The 9758-nt window shown below is 33.9% G+C and overlaps 1 protein-coding gene and 1 pseudogene across 1 annotated transcript; both read left to right on the plus strand.

Moving 5' to 3' along the window:
• The first annotated feature begins 3178 nt into the window (after nt 1-3178).
• LOC133697116 (uncharacterized) lies at nt 3179-7522 on the plus strand (annotated as a pseudogene).
• A 790-nt stretch (nt 7523-8312) lies between these two features.
• Nucleotides 8313-8953, plus strand: LOC133696399 (protein translation factor SUI1 homolog 2-like). The gene has a single exon (XM_062118586.1). It carries the CDS (start codon nt 8470-8472, stop codon nt 8794-8796), a length of 327 nt encoding a protein of 108 aa, XP_061974570.1. The 5' UTR covers nt 8313-8469; the 3' UTR covers nt 8797-8953.
• The last annotated feature ends 805 nt before the right edge of the window (nt 8954-9758 follow it).

The following is a 9758-nucleotide window of genomic DNA, read 5'->3' on the forward strand; positions in this document are numbered from 1 at the left end:
CCATATCTGGCATTACCCCGTGTATTGTACGTATATAAAACCCTGAAGAGAGGGAAACAATTCTTAATACTTAAACAAATTATTGATTGATTGTGTTTTGCAACTAATTAACAAGTTAAGTACTACATCTACCAAACCCTTGTTGCAGAAAGAGAACTCAGCGATTCCCCTCTGTATTATAGAAGTTCTTTTAGCCATATTTTGAACACAGGCAATCAACCTTCTTATGCATGGCAACCGTTATTCTATTTTGGTTTATGACTAGCTACTACTCGTCTTTGTCCCTCTCACGGGATTAATTCTGCACTTAAATCAGGGAAAATAAAGATATCAGATTGGCATATTAATTACATCATTTAGACATAATAATACATGCACGACTTAATCCAACGGTGTAACGCAATTAAGATTTGCTTTCTATAAATTACTAGTTTGAGTGTCACAAATCTCAGAGCCACTAGAGACTTACATGGTTATTAATTTCAGGATCTCGAAGGATTAGTCAAGATACACGTAAACTGATCCAAACACTCATAATTAAAAAAAATAAAAAATACATGCACGATTTCATGTGATTCCATTAATAGCTGCTGATCACCTGGCTGCTCTCTCACTGGGTAATAGAGAAACAGAAAAGGAGAAACTTCTTATTAATAAAAAATTATTGTAGTAGCAATCTGGTAGTATATGAATGTTGTGGGTTGATGCGAAGAAAATCAGTGGAGACTCCCGTGACTCTTTATTGTTTGTTAGCTCTTTGTGGCCAATAGAAGTTACAAGTAAGAAACATGCTGTAGGTCCACGACGAGAGAATTAAATCATTCACGGGTGAATCCAAAACCTGTGGTCCATAACAGAAACTAAAAATTAAAAAAAAAAATGCTAGCAGTCTCTCTCGCGAATGACAGAGAAAACAACATGAACAAATCGACTTTTACCACTCACGTGACCCCTTTTCCAAACAACACCGCAACAAGCAAGTTGTAGCCTGCTTGATGAATTTGCTTTTATGTTTTTTTTTAAAAAAAGAAAAAACCTTGAAGAGGAGGGCTTTAATTATTTGTTGGTGAAAATCGGAATTTGTGGGTTTATGCAGCTATATGTGTTTGTCTTAGTCTGTCACATGCGTACTCTTCTCACGGGATGATTAGATTAGGGGCTCAAAAGTCAGGATTCTGTGATTTTTTAGATTTTGGGTGTGCTTTTTGTACGTGATCGATCGATCCCCTCAAGCATTGATGTTTGAGTTTGTGGTTTGAAGCCATGACACCCCCACAAGATGTCCTTTCTCTTACATGATGGCCTTTCTCTACTTCACGCCCCGCACTCGCTATACTATTGGTCTGGTAGGCTCAAGCAATGGGCCTGCCTATGTGGGCTTTTTCTATCACAATCATCATGTCATTCAATCCGTTCTTGCGTCTCGAATAATTTATAATTTATAATGTGAGTTGATGCTTCGGTAAGCTACAAACAAATTTAGGGGAAATGCATTAGAAAATAAATCCAAATGATCTAAAGGATATGATATTATAGTTTATTTTAAAAAAATTGCTATTGTTCATGTGATAAAAGACTGGACAAAAATGATGCTTTAAAAAATAAAATTCACATAATAATGGAAACAAAACTACAATATAATGATCGAAAGCATACCTAACAATAACAAAAATCACATGAACAGTTGGTGAACATTTTTCTGGTTCCTTGCCGTCTTCCAACTTTCAAAGTTCCAACCCAGAAAACAAATCACATGCAGCTTAGCAATCTGATGATTTTCATGAATTCAAGGTGACACGTTGGAGTGGGAAAGATCTGGGAAAAGACAGGTGTCATTCATGGTTTGGATATTCATGTGTGTCACGGGTGGGGGGAGGGTTAAATAAAATTTAAACTCTAATTAGATTCTTTATGCAGGGTTTTGGATGCATAAACCAGATTTTAGAGAATTTTTTTAGGACTATATCCCATTTAACCCTTGATTTATTTTTTAATGTAATTAGTATTATTGACACATGTGTTGCGTGTGAATTAATAAATATTATATAAAAAAAATATTAGAATTGAATTCAAGAAATGAAAAAAAAATCAATAAAATACTACTTAGGAATGAGATTTGAATAAAATCATGTATAGAAATTAAAAATATGACCATGATTTTTTTTAATAAATTTTTTTCGTTTAAATGAATCTTCTTTTAATATTACCAGTGATGATAAATAGAAAATTATAAAAAATTTATGATTTTTTCGTCAAAAAAAAGTAAAACAACAAGGATCTCTCTCTCTCTCTCTCTCTCTCTCTCTCTCTCTCTCTCTCTCTTGTGTGTGTGTGTGAAGGATAAGTTTAATAATTTGATGTATTTTTATTATTTTAATTGCTGGCTTTTGTTGATATAATTTTAAGCATTTTTAGAGTTTTAATATTCAAAATAAAGTATCAATAAGGTACAATAAAGGTTAGGGGTAATTTAAAAAACTTACTTAAGATTTTATGTGATGTTTAAATAGTTTTATTATGGAAAATGGGATTGACCTATGTTTTAGGAATTACATTAGAATAAAAAATATCTTCCTTTTATATATAGTAGAAATCTTTATAAATTTGGCTTGTGGATTTTTTTAAAGATAAGATATAATATATTTAATATTTATTAATAAAATCATCTAGATACATTATTAAGAATTTAAATATATTTTTGTCAATCAAATATTTCAACATATAATTCATGATTTTATAAATAGTTATGGACTTGTTGAGCTATTGACACCTGTCATAGTGATCATCCTCTCTTGTGAAGGGAATCTCCGTGTAGAGATCAGCAATACCATAAAATCCAAATCAACAATTGAAATCGTGAAAGAGAATTGAAGAATGGAACTGAATTATTCATCAGTTTTTAAATAAAAAAACTCACCGGAGAAATAACATGGGAATAGAAAAATAATTCCCTGCTTGCCACTCTGCATATTTTTATTAATTTATTATCGTGTAGATTTGATTTTATAAAATGGGGATAGAAAAATAACTATGCCACACTCACTCTTAACTGCTTACAATCACTTACTTAATAGTATATAAACAATAAATTTTAATTGAAATTTATTTTTTAGTATATTAGGTAAAATTATATATTTTAACTCCTAAGATATGAAGAAAAACTTGGGAAGGTTAGCATAAATTTTAAAGTATCCACAAAGGGTTCGATTAGTGGCCCAGTGGCATTTATATTCCTTTCTAGCATGGCAGCGATATCGATATTAACAACATCGATCCCGCTCGCCTAGACTGGGAAGGATGGCATAAATTCGAAGCTTGACATTGCAATTGCTATGACATGGTTTCCTTTGGCATTTCTTCTTCTTCTTCTTCTTCTTCTTCTCTTTTTTTGTTTTTTTGGCACAGGCATTTATTCACTCTTACATTCAGTATTCATGTCTACTTTGAGCCCAAATATTTTTCATATTTAGATTATTTGGAATGCTTAGGACTAGTTTTTTTTTTCTCTCATTAGTGAAGTAAGTTATGGCATGCAGAACTTTCTCTATCAACTTCTTTGTCCATTGATATTAAAATCTAGTAAAGTAGTGTGTTTGGCCAAGATTAAAATTAGTTTATTTCTCCCCCGAAATTATGTTTTTTATACAGTTTGCTAAAAGTTATAATTCGTCCAATTATAAAGATTTCTAATTATAGTAACAATCAAGTTCTTGTTACAGGATCGAAAATCGTTCGTTGTTTTTACCCATTCGGCAAGTGTACCACACTACCACTGATTCATGGAAGCTTCTTTTTCCAGATGCAGCAGCTTCTTTCTTATGGGAAGATTTCGGTAGACCAAGATTACTGGAATTTTTAGTTGAAGGGACTGATTCACTGGAATCATTGAAATACAATATTGATGGCTTCTTGAACACCAACCAAAACATGCAGTAGGTCACCCTGCTAGAGCATTACGTGTTACGATTCTGAAGGAAGGCAAAATGAATATCGTTAGGATCAGTGACTGGATGCCAGAAAATGAGCCTTCTTTGATAACAAGTAGAAGAGTCCAACCACCATCACCACAACCTTCTGGAAATGTCTCTCCACAACAGCAGTTGCCATCCTCCACAGGTTGTAAATTTCGTGTAGTTCTTGAGCTTGCTGGGCTTGGAACATCTGTTACTGAACACACACCGAGGAGATTTTATACCTGTCAGTCCAGAATCTTCTTTTAGCATATTCTACTGATTTTAGTAGGTAAGACACTGTCCTTGAATTGATTTTTCATTCTGTAGAATGATTTGTCAGGTTACCATCTTCAATGTAGTTTTACAAAGTTGAGCATTAGGGGTGAGCAAAGAGCTTGTATTGTTGATTTCAATTTTATTTTTATTTTTTGTTGAATGCATGCTTGGTTGTCTCGTAAACACTTCTCTCCTAATGGTTTTAGTGGATCCCTTGTGATGTTCATGGACATCCAAATGACTCTTGGTATGTATTTTATACTTGTTTTGTATTTTTGTCTCATGGTGTTTGGGTACAGGTTTTTGGTTTACTTTAAGGATTGCATAGATCAAGGAGCTGGAACAGAGTATTACTATTTATATCCAAGATCCAAGAGCTCCAGATGAATGCCTAGCATAGTGATTGTAGATAATAATCATAATATCATTGAAGTTTCTGTACCAATTCTCTCAGAAATTTTTCCCATATGTGCTTTCTTGTCACTAGCATTATTAGGAGCGTGTAGATTATATACTGATTTTTTTTTTCAATTATCTGAATTGAAAAGTTGAAAGGGAATTTTTTTTCTCTCCTGGTGGTTCCAACCTTCATGAATTTTGCTGGGGAAAATTACATGATACAAAAAACAACCGTTGTGTCAGCTGGTCCAATATTCAAATTGGGTATGCTAAAACCTATCTTGAAACATAGCTTTTGCACAGATCAAACTTAGTTTTTATCTAATATTCTTCCAATTACAGTGTTATTAACATCTCAGAAGATCGATTCAAAGCCTCAATGGCTATGTCACCTAGTCAAATGCTAAGAGGAGTGCTTGGGTTCTGGTCTCCCTTGATGACTGCTCTGGGCAGCACTGAAAATATGCCTGTGAGTGATACACTTCTTCTTTTTTCGAATTTCTGAGATCTTCTTTAAATGTTTTGACTGTCAAATTCCCCCGAGCATACACGACTACTATCTTGAGTATTGATCCAAGATTAGAATACTGAATAATTTGATCATCAATTATCCAAATCTTGCCTAATACCCAGCACATTTATCGGTAGTTTGATCCCTTTGTGCCCTACTGCTCTGTCATTGCTAATGTGGGATTGGTATTTTGTGGTGGCTTATTGTTGGGCCGCTGCCTCCAATCCATAGCAAATTGCGTGTCCATTAAGCTTAGCACTCGTGATTTGAAATATCCGTTGTGTTATTTCATTCTGCTATCCACTTAAAGTTATATTTCTGTTTTCAACATGAAAAATTAATATTGTTTCATCGGCGCAAATGCCTTTTGCATATTATCACAATTGAAATGCTGAACATGAGTTGTTTTCTATATGTTGATCAGGTGAGATAAAATCAAAGATTTAATGAGAACATGTGCACGAGACAAAGTACTAGGATTGGTATTGCGGTCTCAAACATTAAAAAAAGGATTTCTTGGCCAACCTCTTCAACTGCTCTCTGGTGTTGATATATTGGGCATTGCAAGCAGTGCGCCTGGACATATGAGTAAAGGTTAAGCCAATTCATCGATGGATAAAAATTCATCCAGATTCGGCAGAGACAGGTCTGCAATAAAATTTTGATTTATCTTCTCTTTACTGTTCCGTATGAGTGAATGAATAGACTTTTAACTAGATCAAGAACTTAATAGTGTAAATTATAAGCACCATATCCTGAATGATTAGCAGCCTCTGTGTTGTTTATTAAGGATGAAGCATCCAATTACTGGCTCATCTGATATGAATTTGAGTAGGAGTCTCAAGCGATGTACAAAGCAGATGGAAGACACAGGAATTTAGTATATTTCTGTGCTAATTATGGTGTATATGCATATGTTCTTCGTCCTCTTTCATATTGCTTTTTAGCATCACATGATAAATCATAAGGCCCTAGCTCACAGTATGGCCTGTGTTTTCATCGAACATTCGCTCCAGCAAGCTTGCCATGGCTCCTGAAAAGGAAGCTTAAGGAATTTCTTTGTCCACTGATCTTTATTTATTTGTTTATTTTCTCATTTAGATGGAGAGTGCTTGATAAAGCATATGGGTGAATTTTATGAAAAAATTTATGCCGCCTCATCCCGGAGACATGGTGAGTGCCAGGATACCAAAATTTGGCTGACATTGAAGGATTTCTCATCCCCGCCCTGATACCATTCCTGTCCGCATGTTTTTGCTCTGTCCCACACGATATATCCTTGTGCCATCTTTTAATTATATTCTGGAATTTTGAAATTTAAATTTATCTACCAGGAGAACAAGGGTGTAGAGGACCTTGGTGATGTCATTAGGGAGGGAGGTGGAGCGCTAGCAAAAGGCCTGCCTAGAGGAGTTACTGGCATTCTAACAAAGCCTCCTGAAGAAGCAAAAAATTCAGGTTTTGTTCAGGGAGTTGGAAAAGGAATAACAGGTGCAGCTGCCCAGCCAGTCAGTTGGGCTTCCTTGTGCTATTACTGGCGATGATTTGCTTCGACCTTACAATGACTACAGAGCCCCAGGACAGGTGGCCTTGCTTGTGTAATTTACAGATCATGGTTTGACTTTTCTGGTCTTTTAATGAGTTGTCGTGATTCCGATGTACTAAGAATCTGACAAATTCTTCCATACAAGTTGGTATAGATATATTGAATTGCTTGCATTTAGATGTATGGATGCATATCTAGCAGATGAGAATTTCTCTTTAAGATAGTAGGGAGAGAGGGGGGGCACATGAAGGAGAGAAAGATAGAATTACTTGCATGATTTTTTTCTTTACCTGAATAAATTACAGGCTACCACAAAGTTCTTATGGTGGGAACTTATTTTGGACACGCAGCACTCCGAGCTTATTTAATGTTACTGTTCATAGATCTTAAGGTTCATTTATTTATTGCGTGTCATGTAAATATTACCACTGCTCTGAATCCCTTCTACATTTTTCTTCCCGAGGGTTATCTTGCAGCTGGCAGAGTCGGGTTCGATTTTTAGCCAGGCTGATCTATTTAAAGTGCGTGGGAAGTTTGCCTTATCAGATGCTTATGAAGATCACTTTATGCTCCCTGGAAGAGATATCATTGTGGGAACACATCGAAGAGTCGTGTTAAACTCCTTCACAAGAAACATAAGTGCTGTATTTCCTTTCTTGTCCATTATTGACCATTGCAGGCAGGGCTTGCCTTGAGAGTGAAGCTTTGTATTGTTATTGTCTCGAATGTGCCTGGAAACATATTTGTAATTTTCAGAAATGGCAGAAAATAGGCTTAAGATACTTTTGAGTATTGATAATGGAAAAGAGAAGGATCGGACTTTTAAATAGTGAACAATTTGTTTGTAGTTTGAATGGTAAAATCTTACTAATAAGTGAAATTGAAATTATGTAAATCGAGAAAATTAAATGTTTTGATTTTCCTTTCTTTCTGTTTTTTTTCCTTTGATTTTTAATGGTCTAAGGTATCTCTGGGTTAGCCTTTTGGTTCCTAACAAGGTCAGATCTTGGATGAGAGATTCTCACGTTCATAGCATTTTTATTTTCGATTATGTTAAAATTATTTTTTAAAAAATAAAAAATATATAATTTTAATGTATTTATAAATAAAAAAATAATTTAAAAAATAACTGTTGTTATATTATTTTGATTATTTTATATTTTTAAATTATTTTAATTTATTGATGTTAAAAATAATTTTTTAAAAATAGAAAATATATATTATATTAATACATTTTAAAATAAAAAATAACCGGTTCTATCTCATAAGAAAAACCAGACGTAGAGAATTAGAGTGAGTTCAATTTCGTGTTAAATCTATGGTTTCCAAACACGATGAGAGAATATTTTCTTTCTTGCTCGAATTGATGCAAGCGAATCGGGTGCTACAGAATCTGGCACCAGAGGATTATTATTTTAGGTAAATAAAATGTGTGGACCGCGTGTTTTCTTTACGAGATTCTTCTCCCTTCTCGCTCGATCCAGAACTTTCTTAATGGACTCCAGGGTGGGTCCCTAGATGCGTCAATTGCACGCCTGAACCGTCCATATCTTAAACGAAAAACCTAAATCCAGCCGTTCACATTCATTGTTCCTTGAGCTGCTCCGTACACGTGTGAAGAGCCCACCTCTATTCTTCTAACCACTATAAACCAACCTATGCGTTCCTATAAAAGCAATCTCTAGTGGTCTGTAATTTTCTCATCTTGGAATCCAAAACACAAATCCTGCTCGGAAGAAAAAAAACCGTCTGTTTTTGAGTTCTGTTGAGCAAGAAGTAGATATATGGTGCTAGAATTCGAGATTCCTAGCGCTTTCGATCCATTTGCCGATGCCAAACAGTCAGGGACCAAAGAGTATGTGCACATACGCATACAGCAAAGAAATGGAAAGAAGAGCTTGACTACAGTTCAGGGTCTACCTGCAGAGTTGAGCTACGAAAAGATCCTCAAGACTCTCAAGAAAGATTTCTGTTGTAATGGGAATGTTGTGCAGGACAAGGAACTTGGCAAGGTCATTCAACTCCAAGGTGATCAACGCAAGAACGTCCAGAATTTCCTTGTTAATCAGAACATTGTGAAGAAGGACCAGATCAAGATTCATGGTTTTTGAATCAATCTAGTATTTACTACATCTAAATTATTAATTAAGTTACTGTGTGTGTGTGTTTGATCTTTTTCTCTCCTTTATGCCGCTGAATTGTTGTTATTGTAACAACAGCAATGCGTGTTTTCAGTTTCAACAATAATAAGAGTAATAGTTTCTTAAACTTTTGTGTCCGTGTTGAGCAATCTGTGATTTCTCCCTTCGCTGTTCGGAAAGCATTTGTGGTCTTGGAATTACGAGTTCTTTAAAGACTTTTTTTAAAAAAAATTAATTAATTAATTTACACCTTCATGTAGACTGTGGAGAGCACGTTTCACAGGGAAGATGTATTTTAAAGTAATTTTTGTATAGAAATATATTTAAAAAATTATTTATTAAGGTTTTTTTTATATCATTATATAAATCAATTAAAAAAAAATAAAAATTTGCAAAACTACAGATTAAACACATCTTTAAAAATAGATTTAAACATTTTAATTGTTGTTCCCAAAGTTTTCAATACCGTTGTTGAAGACCTTTCGGGTTTTTAGTTAGTACGAAACTTTTTGGTGCCGACAACTTTTTCTTAACGTTTCGTTTCCGAGTTAGAATTATAATAAATATATTTATTAATGAATTCATTATCTTAACTTTAATTGTTTAAATATTACCACGTGTAACGTGGATAAATTAATACATATTATTGAATATATAAATATGTTTGTAAATTATTTTGTAGATGTTCGTAATCACTGAAAAATATGAATTGATAAATTGATTTTTTATAAATATTAAGTAATGGTATTTAATATATATATATATATATAGATTAAATGTAATCAATATTAGAAGTGAAGAAAAAAATTAATTAAAAAGTCACTATTAATATAGCACATAGCAAATTAGGATGGCTAATGCACAAACATCTTTGGTGCTGGGGGCAAGATGTTATGGAAGCGTTGATGTGTACTCGAAGTTGGGAATGAGTA

Source organism: Populus nigra, chromosome 6 (assembly GCF_951802175.1).
Source record: "Populus nigra chromosome 6, ddPopNigr1.1, whole genome shotgun sequence".
NCBI classification, from domain to species: Eukaryota; Viridiplantae; Streptophyta; class Magnoliopsida; order Malpighiales; family Salicaceae; genus Populus; species Populus nigra.